The sequence below is a fragment of the Branchiostoma belcheri genome, unplaced genomic scaffold (genome assembly GCF_001625305.1).
Source record: "Branchiostoma belcheri isolate BF01 breed outbred unplaced genomic scaffold, Haploidv18h27 scaffold17, whole genome shotgun sequence".
Lineage (NCBI taxonomy): Eukaryota > Metazoa > Chordata > Leptocardii > Amphioxiformes > Branchiostomatidae > Branchiostoma > Branchiostoma belcheri.
This window is the reverse complement of record NW_017803157.1, coordinates 3,649,173-3,670,718: the sequence shown is the minus strand read 5'-3', so window position 1 is coordinate 3,670,718 and position 21,546 is coordinate 3,649,173. Positions and strand designations below refer to the sequence as shown.

The following is a 21,546-nucleotide window of genomic DNA, read 5'->3' as shown; positions in this document are numbered from 1 at the left end:
CTATTTCTCTGCGGACTCCTCCACTGTTGTTCCTCTAGAGTCGGGGTTACTGGAGGACATCTGCAGGTTGTAGTGTACAGGACTCATCTTCAGGTACTTCTCTATCAGACTGTTGGCGTAGTCTCTCTGCTCTGGGGTGAGCTGGGGAGGGGCGGACGGATCAGGCAGGACCTCAGGCACCTGTGATCAATAATCAATCAATCAATCAATCAACACACCAATTAATTGATTTATTCATTTGCAGCACATGTCTAAATATTGATTTTACATGTACATCTGTTATTGCAAAGATACTTAGTAATACATTGAAACAACATATAGAATTTCCTTTGAAATTTGCAATCGATCAATAGAACAATTAATCAATGAAAGAACTCATCAATTAATTGATTTATTCATTTACAGACTTTGCACCCTAGAGCTACATTGTTCTTACTGGTTCATGGCATCTTGTTTGAATTTTATCAAAACTTACTGTGAAACAGAATTTAGAATACTGTTTTAAAAAATACTAATATTCAATATTTATTAGATTAAAATCATAAAACAGTATTAACAACTAATATTTGGTATTATCTACAAGTCCTAATACTGATGGAACATTGTTATTCTCAAAGTGTGAGTTTTTACAAAGTAAACATACCTTCACAGGCGCATAAGGCAGGTTGTCTTTCAAAACGGAGTCTTCCCTGCTCTGCTGATCTGGGCCAATCGCAACATCCTCATCCAAGTGTCCGTTGGGAATATCCTTTCTTTCTTCAACACTTGAAGAAACGTGGGCTTCCCTCTCATCTGTCAAAGACACCGTCTCAGTTCTGTAGTCTGCGTCCCATCGAATAGTGGCCGTTTTGTCTGCATTATAACCCGAGGACACGTCTGCGTCTGAGAGACCGTTGCTAACGTCAGGTAAACCACTGTTCCATCCCGTTTTCTGACTGCGTGCATTGTCACTGTAAGACCACTGGTCAGCAATACTGGTTTTGCTGTTTGTATCTACGTCTGCATTGCCATATCCTACTGCATCACTCCTTCCAAAATGACCTGTGCCCCCCTCCCCACCTTCACTGCCCTTGAATTCAAGGTCAAGGTTTTTAGCAATGTCATGACCTTCATCATCCCACGTTCTGGAGTAGGAAGGAGAGTCGTAGTGCCCTTGAGACATCCACGACCTTGAGTATTTCTCCAAGGTCTTTTGAAGGTCATCGTTTCCATCTTGTGAGCAAGATGACATCAAGTCAAGGTCATTTGCCGATACCCTTTCCCCTTCTTCTCTCAATGTCTTTGTTTGCTGTGTTGATGTTTTCACGGACTGTTCACTCTGATTTTCATATTCCCACTTTTTGCCATCTCTACTTGAGTAACTGTAGGAATAATCATCTCTTCTTTCTTCCCTGCTGTAGTCATCATAATTATGACGATCTGATGTTTGTAAAGGATCCCTACTAGAAGTCGTTTCCATTTCCGTAGTTGCTGTTTTGCTATCTGTGAAAACTACTCTACTTCTTACACCAGGGTCTAGATCTCCTCCAGACGTTCTATCCACATCTCTGGAGTGACCTACACCTAAGTCCTGTTCTTTCTGTGACACCTTGAATGGCGAGGGGAGACCCAGGCCCGCTTTAGTTGCAGGTGGGACCGTCTTTTCGATAGTCTGCCTGAGTTTGTGGTAGAGTTTGGAGTAAGGACTGCTGACTTCCTTGTCTCCGGGAAGAGGAAGATACTCGCTACTCGTAGACGGCACCGATCTCACCGACACGTCACTTTGAGTGTCAGAATCGTAAGGTCTACCGTCCTTGTTCGGTTTCTTCGCGAGCTTCAACTCCTTCTTGACCTTGCTGTACTGTTCCTTCAAGGTCGTCATCTCCTTCTGAAGGACCAGCTGGTCCCTGTGAGCGTCTTCAAGTGCCGACTCAAGCTCCTGAATGCTGTCTTGGACCTCCTCGCGGTTTAGCTTGTACCTCTCGATGGTGGCCTGAAGCGACTGAATCTCACTTTTCGCTACGCTAAGCTCCTTCCTCAACTCTGCGTTGTCATTCTCCAAACTACTGCTAGGGGGTTCTTTTGTACCATTTAGTTTGTCCCTGAGAGTCTCTAGTTCGTATGTCAGTGATGAGATCTTGTCCTTCAGTTTCCTGTTCTCCTGTTCCTTAAGTTTTCCCTGAGACAGAGTCGAGGGGACGGTTCCAAGAGACTGCTCGAACTGGAGCTGCTCTCGTAGCGAGTCAATCTCGTTCGCAGCTAGATCCAACTTGTGTCGCAACTTCAGGTTTTCCTTCTCCGCGTTCATGGAGGACGCTGAGCTGGACATGCTGTCTACGCTCTTCACCGAGCCCGCCGTCGAATCTTCCAACTGTAAGGCGTCTTTGAGCACCTGTATCTCCTCGTAAGCCGTCTCCAGTTTCTGCCTTAAGTGGACATTTTCTCGCTGTAGGGCAAGAGAAGATGTCGGGCTGAGGCCAGGTTGCCTGCTCATGTTCTGTGACTTGTTTAGCTGTTCCCGGAGCGAACATGTCTCTAGCTCTGCTGTCTCAAGTTTCTCTCGAAACTTACGACCATCCAGCTTCAGTTCCGCAAGCTCTTGAGTCATTGAGTCGACCTCCTTCTGCTTTGCCTGCAGCTTTTCTTCCAACTCTTCATAGTTCTTGGAAGCAGCTTCGTTGCAGGCTTCTGTGTCTTTAAGCTTGTCCTCCATCTCCTCAACCCTTGTCTTCGCTTCGTCTCTCTCCTTCAAGAGGTTCTTGTTTTCTGAGACGGTGGTGCCGATTTCTTCCCGCCTCTGCTGCAGTTCCAGGTTCAGCTCCTTGAGACGCGAGGCCATGTCTTGGTTCTTGCTGTTCAGCCGGTCTTGTAAGTCTTCTCTCTCATACCTCAGACCCGCCAGACTCTTCTTCAGCTCCAGGTTCTCCTTCCGCAGCTTTTCTGCATCCACCAACGACTCGGCCTCCACAACATTGACCTAACAAGGAAATGAAAAAAAAGGAACTGAAATGAATGAAACTCAATGAAATTTAAGCTCACTAAAAAGCTTTTGGTCCTAATACTAAGTAAACCTATATTAATATGTTTGTCTATTTTTGGGGTTTAACAGCATATGATTAACATTTGCAACCCTTTCCAATAGCAAGGAAAGGAAAGGAAAGGAAAGGAAAGGAAAGGAAAGGAAAGGAAAGGAAAGGAAAGGAAAGGAGAGGAAAGTGATCTTGATCTACTTTTAGCTCACTGAAGATACAAGCTACTCTTCCAATGGTCGTGACAGAGAAGACAGGTGCTATGTACAGTATTTGCAGGTTCATTGTACCAGGGAAATTTCCCTGGCTCTTTTTGACAGGAGAAAAAAAAAGTTTGAAAAAAAGAAAACCGTGCACAAACCTGAACACCCAGGTCAGACATATGTGGGTTAGCGCTGCCCTGCTGTTCCACCACTGCATGGATGATTTGGTCGGGCCGCCTTACGGTGCCTGACAGTGAACTCTGAACCCCCTTGTCCTGAGGATGTTGGTTCCTCCTGTAGGTTAGACCCTTGCTAGGGAGGGTGCGGGCATACAGGACACCAGGGGGGGACAGGACACCACCAGGGGGGGTCTCACCCCCCTTTAGTCGGTTCAGCAGGCGGAAGTTTTCTGCCGAGGTGTGGTCTACTTCCTGGGGGATCAAAGAAATATACACAACTGTAATTCCTGATTTTTTTCATGGTACTTTGATGGTCACTGTTTTCACTGTCACTTCTGTATGGTACCGTGAACTTATGATGACAACTAACAAAAAATTCCTGGACTTTTCCCTGCGCCTGTCAGTAATTTATTGTTCTGTGAACATGTCTACTTTTCTCAGACTGTGAAATTTTGCAACATAAAGTGAGTTACAGTACACATTAAAAGCCTGGAATCTTGAACTTCCTTTCTTTAGACACTCTTTGACTGACCCTAAGTACTTACTTATCAAAAAGAGTAGGGATCCTTCCTGATATGAGTGGTTCAAACCTTATAGTACTATATTGGTCGCACCTGGGGTCGTATTGAGGTCACCTGAGTTAGCGCCGAATGGCAGCCGCTCCAGACCCTTGCGATTAAGCCTCAACTATTGTGAGCTCCTCACAATTCTGCCCTTGGCTGCATCGAGAGAGTAGCTGGCCAACCCAAAACAACAAATAATAATTTGAACAATAATAACCCACTCTCCCACCTGCTGTAGCCTGGTGATGGTGGCGTGAAGCTCCTCGGCTGCATGTTTCTGTAGTGAGACCTCGCTGTGAGCGTTCAATAACCAATAACCTCGCTGTGAGCGTTCAATAACGACTAACAACAGTAACCAATAACAACAATACCCCACCTGCTGTAGCCTGGTGATAGTGGCGTGAAGCTCCTCGGCTGCATGTTTCTGCAGTGAGACCTCGCTGTGAGCATTCAATAACCAATAACCTCGCTGTGAGCATTCAATTACGACTAACAACAGTAACCAATAACAACAATGCCCTACCTGCTGTAGCCTGGTGATGGTGGCGTGAAGCTCCTCGGCTGCATGTTTCTGCAGTGAGACCTCGCTGTGAGCGTTCGCCGCCTCCCGGTACAGCTTACGATTCTCCATACGCAGGACTTCAACCTCCTGAGGGGGGGGGGGGGACAGACAAATTTTTAGGAATGAATCCGCTTGCTCAACAGAATTTGTTACATTTCATGCTATAGATAAATTCTATTTAATTCTAGAAGGTAATAACCCTTACAGTGTACAGACAGGTACTAAATATATCAAAGAATGATAATCATTACACCTTAGAACAAAATCACAAAACATACATTATCGAACAGTACAAACAAAATCAGACTACCAAAACCAAAATCCAACTCTCAGAAAAGGCACTTTCTGTACAGAATGTCACAGTTGCAGAATAACACAAGCGGCAACTAGCAAAGTACTGGACTGTAAATAGTGTATTTAAGGGACTGTGTTAAGTTTTCTACATACTGTTCACTTTGTAATGTTTTTGTACGTTTGTAATAGATGTACTATGTATATATGAGTGTGTAGACCACAGGAAGAACAGCCTCTTATGAGGCTAATTGTGGATCTAAATAAAACTCAAAAGTAGTATTAGTTAATTCATCTATAGTCTTGTACATTTTGTAAGTAGGTAAATTCTGTGGTACCCATGTGTCTGCCTGTATGTCTAGTTAAAGATCTAAAATACGAAAGTCACTGTTTGTTTTCTTGCGTCAATAAAGTTAGTTACTTTGGATGTACATGTAGAGACATGATAGTTTTTATAGGAAAATGGTCATGGAGAGGGACACAAGTCCTGACCAGAATGCATTATCTGTTCAAGACAGAATCAGCCAGACCCCCAGTAATCTGGATTCATGGTTAGGCCAAGTAAGTGATCAAACATGTAAACATAAGGACTGGTAATAACTTATAAGTCATCTATTATATGTACACTTAGTCACAGTTTACATTGTCACGGGACTAACTACTGACTTAGGTATGACAACATGGAAAGTCCCAGCGATTTGAAGGGAAAAGTCCCATATGACTAGATTCTGAGTCAGAGAAAAAACCCAAAACTCTGCTGACACGGTGAGAAAGAAGCAAGTCCCTAGACCCAGGCAGGTTCACAGCTGTGGAGTCACAGACATCCAGGTGAGTCTGTTCATGTAAGTCTGTTCAGCTTGACAAGTTACAGAGGCTACAGGGGTTTATAAATGCTTCAGTGTTAGATACCCACCCACATTTTCAATATTGCAGAAGAAAAATTAAGCAACCTGCAACATTGCAGACTGACAAATCAGGCTAGGAGTTTTGGTATTGGTATTATAATAATACATGTATTGTTAAAGAGCTTTGTGTTGACTATGGACTCTAATATACTAGCAATTTTCCAGTTGCTTTTCCAATCGTATTTAAAATGTTTGCCAACATGTAATTTTATATGCCATGGGTTTAGGTCCAGTCTTACAAGTGTGTATTTGCAGAAAGCATTGCCAAATTACAGAATAAAATTTGTGGCATTCTGCAATATTGCAGAACACTGAAAAATTACTTGTACAAAAGTGCTTGGTGCATTAATACTCAGATATTCCTATATATATTGCAATATTGTTACAATATTGTTATTTATGACAGTATAGAGTCCATTCCGCGTCACCGAGTGGGTTTTTTCTCCATGTTTCTAATACGTTTGAATCATTTCTAAATAATGACAATAACAACCCACACGGTGATGCGGAATTGACTCTACTCCTGTCCATACACATATTCACAATGGAGAACCATACGCCATATAATTGTTATTCACCTAACCTCACCTATCCCTCATTGAGGGTCGTTGGGGCACCATGCCTTTTGGTCTACTATTCTTCTCCATTTAACTCTGTCCTCTGCCACTCTCATAGCTTCGGCTATGCTTAATCCAGTCCCCTCTTTTATGTTTATGTTTTATGTCATTGTTATTCCAGAAGACAAAAATGTCTGACAACGATATGACCAGCCTGGCAGCCAAATTACAAAATTTAGAAATAGAAAAGGAAAAGAGATCAAACTTGGGACACCAGTTTGGGAACATGACAAGACCTGATGTTACACAGACCCGTACTGATATACAGAGGTGGGGATACCTTACACTTACTGTGCCTAAAAAAAAATAAGAATTGAGTATGTAACTGTTGAGCTTTACCTTTGAAAAGTTAGCATTATGACAATGACAGTTTGTACATTTATATAGTCATGTGCACCTTGCAATATTTACACGTTATCCTTTACTTTTTCTGTCAGTCAGCTGCAGTACAAAGACCACATTAAGAAAGGTGAATCATCCCTTGACAAGGCAGACCTGGACTCAGCAGAGAAGCACTTTGCAGCTGCACTCAAGACAGTACACATGCCAGGTACAGAAATACTCAGTTACAATAGAACTTCATCATACTTGGAACATTGAATCCAGAACTCCTACCATATCTAATTAGACAGCGTAAAAGCTTCTGAGCATTCTGGAAGTTAACATGACATAATACTTTCCAATTTGTGACTAAATATGTAGAGAAACACACTGACCAAAGGTTAGACTTAGACTGAGCCAAAAAAGTCTAACTTCTAAATTTTAAAAAATTCCATTTTCCCTTAGCAAGAATATGACTTAACATTAAGACATCCCAGGTCATTGACTTACTGTATTGTTGCTCTAACAGGTAATATGTCCAACATTGAGTTTTTATTCAGACCCCACAGCCCAGCAGTACCAGAGAGAGGTGGAGTCCCTGTGCAAGTTGGGGGATGTCTACAGTAAGCGAGGTCAGCAGACAGGAGACGGGGGAGACTTTGTCAAAGCAGCAGCACTCTACCATGCAGCAATAGCCAGGTCAGAGGATCAAGTCCTCAATAGTAACATAGCAAAAGCTGTTACAGAGGCAGAGAAGTCATTTCTCAAATATGTTTTAAACATTCATTGTGATAAGAATCTAGTCAACAAAGATAGACGTAAGAAACAGCTAAAGGAGATGCGGAAACAGATCAAGCTGGAGATGGAAACCATTGACCAGCAGCTGGATCCCTATACACTAGATGAGAGTGACCCAAGTGTCAAAGAGATAGAGGCAAAACGAGCTCAGGCTGTCAGGCAGTTGTTTGACAAAATTGCACAAGAAAGGAAGGAGTTCATCAGCCTGCTTGTAGAAGAGTGTATTGGGTTAATGGGTCCCCCTCCCTGTAAGTATGCCCTGATAGGTTTGGGTTCACAGGCCACAGGACTGGTAACTCCATACTCAGACCTGGAGTCTGCCATCTTGGTAGAAGAAGAAAGGGAAGAATGTCTTGTGTATTTCTGCAACCTCACCCACTATCTACACCTCAAGGTGGTCAACCTGGGAGAAACCATTCTCCCAGCACTGGGAATAAAATCTCTTAATGACTTCTACTCTAAGAATTCACTTGATGACAACTGGTACTATGACTCTGTAACACCACGTGGGTTTGCATTTGATGGCTCCATGCCAAAGGCGAGCAAGACTCCACTGGGCAGGCAAGGAACCAGTCAACTCATCTGCACCCCAAATAACATGGCTTCAAAACTACAAACGGATGCCACATGGTATCTGAAGGAAGGATATCACCTTGCCATAATCTTGAGAAACCCGTGCCTGATAGCAGGGGACCAGGGTTTGATTGACACATATATGGTCATCACAAGGAGGATAATGCAAGCTGATGGGGGTAGAATGCCTCAGCAACTGGCACAGCAGATACAGAGGGAGAACAGTGGTAAGGAAACAATCACAGCAAGATTGATTGATGTCAAGAAGAAAATCTATCGCTTCCCAGCTGTAGCGGTTGATTGCTTGGCCCTGTCGTCACATATCAAACCTAGCACAGTTTGGAAGATGATAGAAGAGATGGAAAACAAACAAGTGATCAGTCCCAACAATGCACACCACCTGACAGTGCTTACCAGCATCTCAGCAGAACTCAGGCTCAGAACATACATTGCAAATGGTGGACAGAAGGAAAACTTGTCAGCTTTTGCCTCGATGGAAACAGTACTAGATCAACAGGAATCATCCCTACTAACCAAAGAAGAAGTGCAAAGAAATGAACTGAAGCCAGTTTTTCATCTACCAAATGAAAGACAGCTTTTCAGATACTATCATACAGCAGTTCCTCTTAAATCTGTTTTGTCTAAATGGCCTGAAAAGAACCCATGCCTAAAGCCTTTCCCTGATTTGTATGATAATTCTCCAAGAGTACAAGGACGGATGTACAGTGAGTTATGTAAATATAGACTGGCTCTCAGACACTACCATGAGGCTCTTAAGGCAGCTGATGGAACCGACACTGAGATGATTCTGCTGCTTAGTGATATTGGACATGCTAATTTTGAGGTGGGTGATCACCACAAAGCTATCAGCTACCTTGAACAGGCACTAACAATGCATGGAAAAACCAATTGGCAGAGTACAGAACTCATTGACAATGCATCCATACTGAACAACCTGGGTGCAGCCTGGTCCAGCCTGGGAGATCAGAGGAAAGCAATCAGTTACCATGAACAGGCACTGCAGATGAGAAGAAGTATCTATGGTCAGAGTACAGAACATCCTGACATTGCCTTCTCACTTGGAAGTCTGGGGTCAGCCTGGCACCGTCTGGGTGATTACAGGAAAGCAATCAGCTACCATGAACAATCACTTAAAATGTTCAGAAGTATCTATGGTGAGACAAAAGCACATCCTCATATTGCCACATCACTGAACAACCTGGCTGTATCTTGGTGTGCTCTGGGTGAATACAGAAGAGCAGTCAGCTACTCTGAAGAGGCATTACAGATAGAAAGGGACATCTATGGTCAGAGTACACCACATCCTGACATAGCCATATCACTGGACAACCTGGGTAGAGCCTGGAGTAATCTGGGTGAATACAGAAGAGCAGTCAGCTACCATGAACAGGCATTACAGATGAGAAGGGACATCTATGGTCAGAGTACACCACATCCTGACATTGCCATATCACTTGCCAACCTGGGGTCAGCCTGGCACAATCTGGGTGATTACAGGAAAGCAATCAGCTTCCATGAACAGGCACTTAAAATGTACAGAGGTATCTATGGTGAGACAAAAGCACATCCTCATATTGCCACATCACTGAACAACCTGGGTCAAGCCTGGTGTGCTCTGGGTGAATACAGAAGAGCAGTCAGCTACTCTGAAGAGGCATTACAGATAGAAAGGGACATCTATGGTCAGAGTACACCACATCCTGACATAGCCATATCACTTAGCAACCTGGGGACAGCCTGGCAATATCTGGGTGATTACAGGAAAGCAATCAGCTTCTATGAACAGGCACTTGGAATGTCCAGGAGTCTCTATGGGGAGACCAAAGCACATCCTGAGATTGCCACATCACTTGGCAACCTGGGTTTATCCTGGGATGCTCTGGGTGAATACAGAAGAGCAGTCAGCTACCATGAACAGGCATTACAGATGAGAAGGGAGATCTATGGTCAGAGTACACCACATCCTGACATAGCCACATCACTCAACAACATTGGGACAACTTTGTACAAACTCTGTGATTTCAGAGCAGCTAACAGAACTTACCTAGAAGCTTTGGCTATGGCAAAGCAAATCTTTCCTCAGGACCAAAACCATCCAATGATAAAACAAATTGAAAGGAACCTGGCAGGAAATCAGCGTATGTTATCTATGAGTGTCAGATGGAGAAACTGCCTGATAAGTTAAATCCAAAACATTCTATTTCAGTCACTTTGCTATATAGCATAAAAAGCATTAGAAACTCAAGGAAGAGGAACAACAGATTATAAACAAAAAACTGGCCTTAACCTTAAGATGGATAATCATTGTTAGAGAAACAATGTTCTAAATACAGGACTGTATGTCTAATAACTTAGTGGCATGTAGAGGAAAATATCATAATGTATAGATTCACATGATGAGGCAAAAGACCTGTCAGTGAGTGTACGCCTGCACTGCATGTCAAATACACCCTAGAAATGTGTAATGTGTAATGTGAAAGTCCTGACGATATTTAAAGGACGTGTTTGTGACTTTGTGTACAAAAACCGCAATTCAGCACTGGTACTGCGAAGGTTTAAATTCTTGAATGAACCATTCTCTCTCTCTCTTGAAATACAATGTACATGAGGTTGTGAATTGTTCTTTATTGTTATCCTGCAGCTGTATTGCTGGTATCTCAGCCTCTAGCCTTTATTCCAACCCAATCCCAATCTACAGCCCTAACCCTAACTCTGAAGCACACGTATATGTCACAGTGACATATACATGACCATAGATTGTAGACTGTACTGTAGATACATTTCCCTGTAATCAGGCATATGACTGTGTAGATATGTAAATATTGTACATTTGGGAATGCATTTATAGCAGTGATACATGTACCTGTGCTGCAGTGCAATGTGAACCAGTCAGAATGCATTTCCCTGAGTAAGGTGACAGACAGTCACCGAAACGTTGGCTGAATAAAAGACTTGGTTTTGTAAAACGAGTGTCTTTGACATGATCGTTGTGTTCTCACCTGTAAGAGTTTTATTTAGCCAGAACACGACTGTCAACAGGCTCTCTTGTGGCTGTAACTCTGGTATCTCAGTCTCTAATAACCTACATTCCAACCCAACCCCAGCCCTAACCCTAACTCTGAAGCACACGCATATGTCACAGTGACATATACATGATCATAGATTATAGACTGCATTGTATTTCCCTGTAATCACGCATATGTGTAGATATGTACATAATGCATTTGGGAATGCATCTATATCAGCAACACCTGTGCTTAAATGCAATGTGAACCAGTCAGAATTGCCCTGAGGAAGGTGACAGACAGTCACCGAAACGTCGGATGAATAAAAGACTTGGTTGTGTAAAAAGAGTCTCTTTGACATGATCATTGTGTTCTCACCTGTGAGAGTTTTATTTAGCCAGAACACGACTGTCAACAGGCTCCTCTTGTGGCTGTAACTCTGGTATCTCAGCCTCTAATAACCTTCATTCCAACCTAACCCCAGACCTAGCCCTAACTATGAAGCACACACACACACATATGTATGTCACAGCTGAAATATACATGATCATAGTTCCGAAAACTCAGCCACATTTGGGATTGTGTTCTCCCTGCAAAAGTGCCACCTACATCAGCTACATATTTACATCAGCTATAATTTACTTATTTATGATGACTAATCTTCTACATATATGTTAAAACTTAAGTGATATAAGGTTTGTACGACGTAAGATTGTCATAGTTTATACGATTGTAAGATTGTAAATAACTAAATTTTTCGAACCAAAGTGATATTATAATATTAATCTGTAGATTCCGATATGATTGTAATTTGTATTTCCCTACTATTAATGATTTATATTGTAAACAAACATCAGAATTCAGCCCTGTATGTCAAGGCTGCGAGATATGTTGTTGATATGTTGATGCAAATAAAACATTAAATATATATCAGTGAGATGCAGAACTCCAGTCAGATTTCAATTTGTCTGATACATGATCACCAAGTTTTTCAAAATCTGATTCTATGTAGATGTAATGAGGCCATATTCTTAGTCCGCTTTACATAAAAGGAATATAACGAAATTGCATAGAAAGCTATTGAAATTCAAATTTAACATCAAGTTTACATTTAAACATATCCCTTCTTATAGGAAAATGGTCATGGAAAGGGACACAAGTCCTCACCAGGATGCATTGTCTGTTAGTTAGTTAGTTAGTTTGTTTGTTTAGGATCTCCATTAGAGTGAATGTCACACTAATCTTCCTGGAGTCCATGGTGAATAATCAGGTGAGTATTTGGATCATTGCACACTGGGGCATGCCCCTACTCTTTTTTGAAAGGTGTGGTACGGGGGGGATCTTTAACGTGCTCGAGGTGTGGATCTCCTCAAACACAGGACCTCCATTTAACGTCCTATCCGAGGGACGTCCCTAACCGAAGCTAGGTACTCATTTACACTTGAGTGAAGTGAGGAAAGTCATGTAAAGTGCCTTTCCGAAGGGCACGAGATCGTGACAAGGTGGGGTTTGAACCCGGGACCTCTTAGTTCCGAGCTGAAGACACTAGCTCTACACCACACGACCCCATTATGTTCAACACATGGAATCGGCCAGACCCCCAGTAATCTGGAGTCGTGGGTAGGCCAAGTGACCAAACATGTCAACATGAGGTAATAACTTATAAGTCATCTATTATATGTATACTTAGTCACAGTTTACATTGTCACGGGACTAACTGCTGACTGAGGTATGACAACATGGAAAGCCCCGGAGGTTTTACAGGAAAAGTCCAACCTCAGTCAGAGGAAAAACCCAAAACTCTACTGACACAGTGAGAAAGAAGCAAGTCCCTAGACCCAGGCAGGTTCACAGCTGTGGAGTCACAGACATCCAGGTGAGATTTATGTAGACAAGTCTGTTCAGCTTGACAAGTTACAGAGGCTACAGGGGTTTATACATGCTTGTATGTGTAACTCTTGACTACAAGGGTGCATTATGAGGACTCACTGACAGATATTCCTACATTCTCATATTCAGACATATTCAGACATTCCTACATAATCCTGTATGTATACCAACGTTATTAGATTTAAGTAGAGATAGTAGGTTTGATAAGTGTATCGTACACGTAGAACTTCAAGTTAGCAAATAGTCTTATATCACCACGTTTTTCTTGTCAATGTCTGTATGCAATTAGCCCTCGGGCATGAATTTGCAACAAACAACTCTATTACATTGTAATATCGTTACTCTGAAATTTATGACTATATACTCCTGTCCATTCACATATTCACAATGGACGCTATTATACGCTATATAATACATTCATTGTTATTCACCTAACCTCACCTATCCCTCGTTGAGGGTTGTTGGGGCACCATTACTTGGTCTATTTTCCTCCATTTAACCCTGTCCTCCGCCACTCTCATGGCTTCGGCTATGCTTAAACCGGTCCACTCTTTTATGTTTAGGCCACACCAATTTAATTTGTTGTTTCTCAGATTCGCCCTGTCCATTTTTTTCTGATTTGCAAAAAAAAAATTTTTAGGTTCTAAATCAACTGCAAAATGCTCAATGAAAGACATATTTTGGCCCCAACAGTTGAAGAAAGTCATTTTGGGTGATTACAGGAAACAACTTTGTTCCATTTAAAGTTCAAAATCTATTGTTTTAATTATAAACCAGCCTGGTATGTTGACTTCATGGCTCATATTGTAACAGTTCCGGCTATCATGGGGTGCCTTGGCCTGTTTTTGTTGTTGTTTTTTTTGCCCTGTCGCTTCATAATTTTTTTGGAAAAAATTAGAGAAACAACAAATTAAATTGGTGTGGACTTATGTTTTATGTCATTGTTATTACAGAACACAAAAATGTCTGACAACGATATGACCAGCCTGGCAGCCAAATTACAAAATTTAGAGTTGTGCCTCAAGAGTCACCACAGCCAAGACCATGGCTATGGGCAGGCACTGAGAGAAGCCATTCTTTGCATGGACCTCTTCATGGAGGTAGAAGTCCTGAAAAGTCTTGGAGACCTTCATCTTGAGAAAGGCAAGCTCAGTAAAGATTCAGCAGAGTTTGACAAGGCTGCTGCCCTGTATGCTGCTGCCTTACTGCGCTGCAAAGAGCCAGACATGGGTCAAACTTTGCAACACCGTATTCACTACATGGAGAAACTCTCCAGACAACTGCTGCAGGGGTACACTCCACAGTATCAAAGATTGTCTCTAGACATTTCTGACAACAATGTCTTAAGGGTGGCAGAGATTTGTCACAAATTAGACAGAAGATTTGGTAAACTGTGGAAATCTGTCGAGGACACTTACACAGAAGCATTAGTGACTGCAATAGAAAATAGTGATGTATTCTTAGAGCTTGAGGTCTTAAAATCTCTGGGAGATTTCTACCTTAAGAAAGGCAAGAAAACCTCTGATGCATCCCAGTTCTCCAAGGCAGTTGCCATGTACAACAAAGCCCTGACAAGATGTGAGGATCCTGAGACAAAACTAACCCTGCATCATCGTATCAGTTATGCAGAGAAGATCAGGGAAGCAGTAAGAATGGTGAGAAGCTAGTAAAGTTTCCTTGTCACTTGTATGGATACTTCTATAGTAGTTAATGACATTACATGTATTATAATATTATAAAAAAATTATGTTTCAGAAGGAAAACATATTGTTTTTGCTCAGTTTCTTCTTCCTCTTCTTCTCCAAACCAATAAGGTCAATGACCTGAACCAGACGTCTATCACCATGGTAAACTAGTGTTGGGTTACATCATGTTGCAATTTTGCAGCAGGAGGTATTTAGACTCCTGTCAACATATATAGGAATGTGTTTTAGTAAAAATTAACAGAGCAGACCATATGCAAAGGTAAACATTATGCATTGCTTTGCAAATGTTACCTTTCCAGTATGTTTACATTATCATACGAATGCCCTTTAACTTTTAGTAAATAGTCCAAAGAGCTACACATCATACAATCAGTGTGCAGGCAAAAAGCCAAAATTTAATGTTTTTCTAGGACACCATATAAAAGGGTATATATGTGGATAACAAGATGTGTGACATATAGATTACTGTAATTCTTGATTTGATAACGGTCACTTAATTATAGCGGTTTTAGCGGTCACTATTCCACCGCTAAATTTTCATGATCGCACCTTTTTTTACCACTTCAGCCCCCCTCCCTCTTGCTCCAAGCTCGTTGCGGAACGATCGCAATCACGCTTCATTTCTTGACTACAACATGCACACAACGCACAGTATACTAGTGCTTCACATAGGAACAAGCAAAACACTGAATGTGCTTCCAGAAATAAAATATTTATTAAACATAAAGTAGTTCATATTTTTAACAAGTATGCAGTGCTAAGCAAACCACGGTAAAAAAAAAATCTTGTGAACATGCACAAACACATGTGACGCAGTGACGCTTTGAAATTTCCCAGCTTATCTACACTTGGGTATTTATAAATATTTAGCGTATACTTCGATTTAGAAGTTTCTTCATAAATTTACAGAAACGATAGCCATTCATTTTGTGCTAATACGGGACAATATCGAAAAAAATGAGACGAGTTACAAAATTCAGCGTCGCCCAAGCGTGCAGACAACAACAAACAAAATGGCGGCCCGGCGGCCAACTTCAGAAACGAGTTACAAACTACGACAAATGCGGCATAAATCTGCTTAATTTCGAGGTAGAAATCTAGGTAGAAATACAATCAAATGTTAAGCGTCATTTGTACTACAAAATGTAAAAGCGTTAATAGCGTGCTACGACTAAGACGAATCGAAAATTCGGGAACCAAGCACCAAGTTTTTCGAAAATTGCGAGTCAACTTTTGCGGCAAAAAATACGATTAAACGTTACTGTTTAAAGGCTATAGTGTCTGTAGAACTTTCTCGAGGGCGTCATGGATTCCATTAGGGCGAAGACGCCAGGTTTCGCTGTAAGCTCGTCTGCGGCGCCGGACATGTATCGGCGTGCAGCGGCATGGAGCTTGGGGAGGGGGGCGGCGGTGCCGCACGCAACACAAGCGTGCGTAATTACGAACTTTTTGAAGTCACCGCGCCGCTACAGTACTTTGTAAATTATTTACTTCCAGACACCATCGGCGTGCCTGTTTTGTTTTTTCTTTGTAAAAATCGATTTTCGCTGGCGTAAACTGCTTTTTTTTCATTTTCTTAAAAAAAAAGGCCAGCGTTTTAATGTATTTTTTTACACACATCAGCCATGTTCACACCGCTATAATTAAGTGACGTGAGGTTGTCCATTTTTCGCCGACCGCTATAATTTCCAACTGCATTTTTAAATGGATTTACAGTACATTGTACATCTTGCAGCAGCCAAGAGAAAGGGGAAAGAGATCATCCTTGGGACACCAGTCTGGGAACATGACAAGACCTGATGTTACTCTGGGCCGTACTGATATACAGAGGTGGGAATACCTTACACTTACATGTACTGTGCCTTACTTAAAAATTGAGTATGTTACTGTTGAGCTTTACCTTTGAAAAGTTAGCACTATGTCAATGATAATAATGATACATGTACTTTGTCATCTCAAAATAACCCACTTACACGTAATACATAATTCTGTCTTTTCTTTCAGTCAGCTGCAGTACAAAGACCACATGAAGAAAGGTGAATCATCCCTTGACAAGGCAGACCTGGACTCAGCAGAGAAGCACTTTGCAGCTGCACTCAAGACAGTACACATGCCAGGTACAGAGAAAACTCTGAGCATTCTGGAAGTTAACATGACAAGTACTTTCCAATTTGTGACAGTGTAAAGTAACGCACTGAACAAAGGTACCAACAGTTGTCAGACTGAGCAAAAAAGTCTTCTAAATTTAAAGAAATTGCATTTTCTCCTAGCAAGAATATATTTAAAATCAAGAAAATGTCACTCTAACAGGTAATATGTCCAACACTGAGTTTTTTTTCAGACCCCACAGCCCAGCAGTACCAGAGAGAGGTAGAGCCCCTGTGCAAGTTGGGGGATGTCTACAGTAAGCGAGGTCAGCAGACAGGAGATGGGGGAGACTTTGTCAAAGCAGCAGCACTCTACAATGCAGCAATAGCCAGGTCAGAGGATCAAGTCCTCAATAGTAACATAGAAAGAGCTGTTACAGAGGTAGAGAAGTCATTTCTCAAATATGTTTTAAACATTCATTGTGATATTAAGAGTCTAGTCAACACAGATAGACATAAGAAACAGCTAAAGGAGATGCGGGACCAGATCAAGCTGGAGATGGAAACCATTGACCAGCAGCTGGATCCCTATGTACATGATGAGAGTGACCCACGTGTCAAAGAGATAGAGGCAAAACGAGCTCAGGCTGTCAGGCAGTTGTTTGACAAAATTGCACAACAAAGGAAGGAGTTCATCAGCCTGCTTGTAGAAGAGTGTATTGGGTTAATGGGTCCCCTTCCCTGTAAGTATGCCCTGATAGGTTTGGGTTCACAGGCCACAGGACTGGTAACTCCATACTCAGACCTGGAGTTTGCCATCTTGGTAGAAGAAGAAAGGGAAGAATGTCTTGTGTATTTCTGCAACCTCACCCACTATCTACACCTCAAGGTGGTCAACCTGGGAGAAACTATTCTCCCAGCACTGGGAATAAAATCTCTCAATGACTTCAACTCTGAGAATCCACTTGATGACAACTGGTACTATGACTCTGTAACACCACGTGGGTTTGCATTTGATGGCTCCATGCCAAAGGCGAGCAAGACTCCACTGGGCAGGCAAGGAACCAGTCAACTCATCTGCACCCCAAACAACATGGCTTCAAAACTACAAATGGATGCCACATTGTATCTGAAGGAAGGATATCACCTTGCCATAATCTTGAGAAACCCGTGCCTGATAGCAGGGGACCAGGGTTTGGTTGACACATATATGGCTATCATAATGAAGATACTGCAAGCTGATAGGGGTAGAATGTCTCAACAACTGGCACAGGAGATACAGAGGGAGAACATCAGAGAACTATTGGACAGTGATGAGGAAACAGTCACAGCAAGGTTGATTGATGTCAAGAAAAAACTCTATCGCTTCCCAGCTATAGCGATTGATTGCTTGGCCCTGTCGTCACATATCAAACCTAGCACAGTTTGGAAGATGATAGAAGAGATGGAAAGCAAACAAGTGATTAGTCCCAATAACGCATACCACCTGACAGTGCTTACCAGCATCTCAGCAGAACTCAGGCTCAGAACATACATTGCAAATGGTGGACAGAAGGAAAACTTGTCAGCTTTGGCCTCAATGGAAACATTACTAGATCAACAGACAAATGAACTGAAGCCAGTTTTTCATCTACCGAATGAAAGACAGCTTTTTAGATACTATCACACAGCAGTTCCTCTTAAATCTGTTTTGTCTAAATGGTCTGAAAAGAATCCAGGCCTACAGCCTTTCCCTGATTTGTATGATAATTCTCCAAGAGTACAAGGACTGATGTACCATGAGTTATGTAAATATAGACTGGCTCTCAGACACTACCATGAGGCTCTTAAGACAGTTGAAGGAACAGACACTGAGGAGATGATTCTGCTGCTTAGTGATATTGGACATGCTAGTTTTGAGGTGGGTGATCACCACAAAGCTATCAGCTACTATGAACAGGCACTAACAATGCATGGAAAAACCAATGGGCAGAGTACAGCATATCTACGAAATGACAATGCATCCATACTGAGCAACCTGGGTGTAGTCTGGTCCAGACTGGGAGATCAGAGGAAAACAATCAGCTACACTGAACAGGCACTGCAGATGAGAAGAAGTATCTATGGTCAGAGTACAGAACATCCTGACATAGCCATATCACTTGGCTGCCTGGGGTCAGCCTGGGACAGTCTGGGTGATCACAGGAAAGCAATCAGCTTCCATGAACAGGCACTGCAGATGTACAGAAATATCTTCGGTCAGAATAAAGCGCATCCTCACATAGCCACATTACTGAACAACCTGGGTCTATCCTGCAGTGCTCTGGGTGAATACAGAAGAGCAGTCAGCTACTATGAAGAATCACTGCAAATGAAAAGGGACATCTATGGTCAGACTACACCACATCCTGCCATAGCCATATCACTTGGCAGCATGGGGACAACCTGGCAACATCTGGGTGATTACAGGAAAGCCATGATACACCATGAACAGGCACTTAAAATGTTCAGAAGTATCTATGGTGAGACCAAAGTACATCCTCAGATTGCCACATCACTTAGCAACCTGGGTGCATCCTGGAGTGCTCTGGGTGAATACAGAACAGCAGTCAGCTACTATGAAGAATCACTGCAGATGGAGAGGGACATCTATGGTCAGACTACACCACATCCTGAAATAGCTACATCACTTAGCAACCTGGGTGAAACCTGGCAAGATCTGGGTGATTACAGGAAAGCAATCAGCTACCATGAACAGGCACTTAAAATGTCCAGGGATATCTATGGTGAGACCAAAGCACATCCTCACATTGCCACGTCACTTAACAACCTGGGTGCATCCTGGGGTGCTCTGGGTGAATACGGGAGAGCAGTCAGCTTCTATGAACAGGCATTACAGATGAGAAGGGACATCTATGGTCAGAGTACACCACATCCTGACATAGCCATGTCACTTGCCAACCTGGGGTCAGCCTGGAACAGTCTGGGTGATTACAGGAAAGCAATCAGCTTCCATGAACAGGCACTTAAAATGTACAGAAGTATCTATGGTGAGACAAAAGCACATCCTGACATTGCCACATCACTGAACAACCTGGGTAGAGCCTGGGATGCCCTTGGTGAATACAGAAGAGCATTAGGCCACCATGAAGAGGCCTTACAGATGAGAAGGGACATCTATGGTCAGAGTACACCACATCCTGCCATAGCCATATCACTTAGCAACATGGGGTCAGCCTGGGACAGCCTGGGCGATAACAGGAAAGCAATTAGATTCCATGAACAGGCATTTAAAATGTCCAGAAGTATCTATGGTGAGACAAAAGCACATCCTCACATTGCCACATTTCTGAGCAACCTGGGTGCATCCTGGGGTGACCTGGGTGATTACAGAAGAGCAGTCAGCTACTATGAAGAGGCATTACAGATGGAAAGGGACATCTATGGTCAGAGTACACCACATACTAACATAGCCACAACAATGAACAACCTTGGGACAACTTTGTGTAATCTCTGTAATTTCGGAAAAGCTAACAGAACTTTCCTAGAAGCTTTGGCTATGGCAAAGCAAATTTTTCCCCAGGATCAAAACCATCCATTGATAAAAGATATTGAAAGGAACCTGGCAGAAAACCAGCGTAAGGCATCTATGGGTAACTGACGAGAAACCTCCTGATATGTTACATCCAAAATATTCCATCATTCTATTTCAGTCACGTTGCTATATAGCATAAAAAGCATTTAGAAACACAAGGAAGAGGAACAACAAATTATGAAACTGGCCTTAACCTTAAGATGGATAATCATAATGATTTGTAAGAAATACAATATTCTAAATACAGGACTGTATGTCTAATAACTTATTGGCAGTAAAGGCACTGCATCAACCTGCTCAACATGCTGAAGGGAGACATGAAGCGTGGAGTGCTAGGCCCTCCAACAACAAAAAAGACACTCTTAGAGCTAAGGGAGATCGCGAAACAGAAGACACAGTGGAAAGAAATGAAGAAAGACTGAATGCAGCTGCAGGACGTTTCGTATGACTGCAGATCTAGATGCAGAATACAATGGATGATGATGATGAATAAAGGAAAATATCATAATGGATAGATTCACATGATGAGACATAAGACCTGAGTGTATGCCTGCGCTGCATGTGAAAGACACACTGAAAATACAATGTTTTCTGGACCTAACTGGTTAAGAGATTGAATCCGGACTGTAGTTGGAAAGGGAATATTATCGGTATGGTACATGATGTACATGTACAAAAACAATGTATATCCTTGAGAATGCCAAATTAAATGTGCTGACTGAAAAAAGCTTGTATTAGTTACCAACTTACAGGTACAACAGCCTCTACTTACATGTACCAAATCTATGTAGTACAGAAAATGTGGGGTACATTATGTTATTATAATGTGCCATTATACTGTTAAAGCAATTTACAAAATTATTGTAGATAAAAATTCAGATTGTATCCTTACTGTCCTTTGTGGGTTTTCCTGTGCTACTAATCTTATCTACATTGGCCACCCTCTCTCTTTTCTCTCGTTTGAGGTAATAGTTAATATATAAGTAACTTGCATTGTTTGTAAATATCTATAGCCACCTATATTATACAACTGCGTCTATTTTATATATAATAAAAAGGACAATATTTTAGCCACTGCAACTGTTTTTATGTAATTGAGATTTTTAGTACATGTAAATTTGATTTCAATTCAGTGTCATTCACACTGCGACAACGAATTAAGTCATCTTGTATCTTGTAATTGTTGTTGTGTAACCAAAACACTAAAAATAACAGGATGCTATTAAGATCATAATAGACTCAC

At 41.9% G+C, this 21,546-nt stretch overlaps 2 protein-coding genes across 2 annotated transcripts in view; one reads left to right on the top strand and one right to left on the bottom strand.

The window, feature by feature from the left end:
• Positions 1 to 21,546, bottom strand: part of LOC109466631 (thyroid receptor-interacting protein 11-like) — a 31,355-nt gene continuing 9,809 nt past the window's right edge. The window contains exons 3-6 of the mRNA XM_019764360.1: positions 4,477 to 4,602; positions 3,370 to 3,642; positions 644 to 2,956; positions 1 to 180 (exon numbers count right to left, since the gene is read on the bottom strand). Of these exons, the coding sequence (XP_019619919.1) occupies positions 1 to 180; positions 644 to 2,956; positions 3,370 to 3,642; positions 4,477 to 4,602 (2,892 nt within the window). The remainder of the gene's footprint in view (positions 181 to 643; positions 2,957 to 3,369; positions 3,643 to 4,476; positions 4,603 to 21,546) is intronic.
• The window catches only part of LOC109466773, a 33,017-nt gene continuing 16,962 nt past the window's right edge, over positions 5,492 to 21,546 (top strand). Inside the window, exons 1-4 of the mRNA XM_019764602.1 lie at positions 5,492 to 5,634; positions 6,450 to 6,598; positions 16,647 to 16,759; positions 16,984 to 18,336. Coding sequence (XP_019620161.1) covers positions 6,459 to 6,598; positions 16,647 to 16,759; positions 16,984 to 18,336 — 1,606 coding nt within the window. The 5' untranslated portion in view covers positions 5,492 to 5,634; positions 6,450 to 6,458. The remainder of the gene's footprint in view (positions 5,635 to 6,449; positions 6,599 to 16,646; positions 16,760 to 16,983; positions 18,337 to 21,546) is intronic.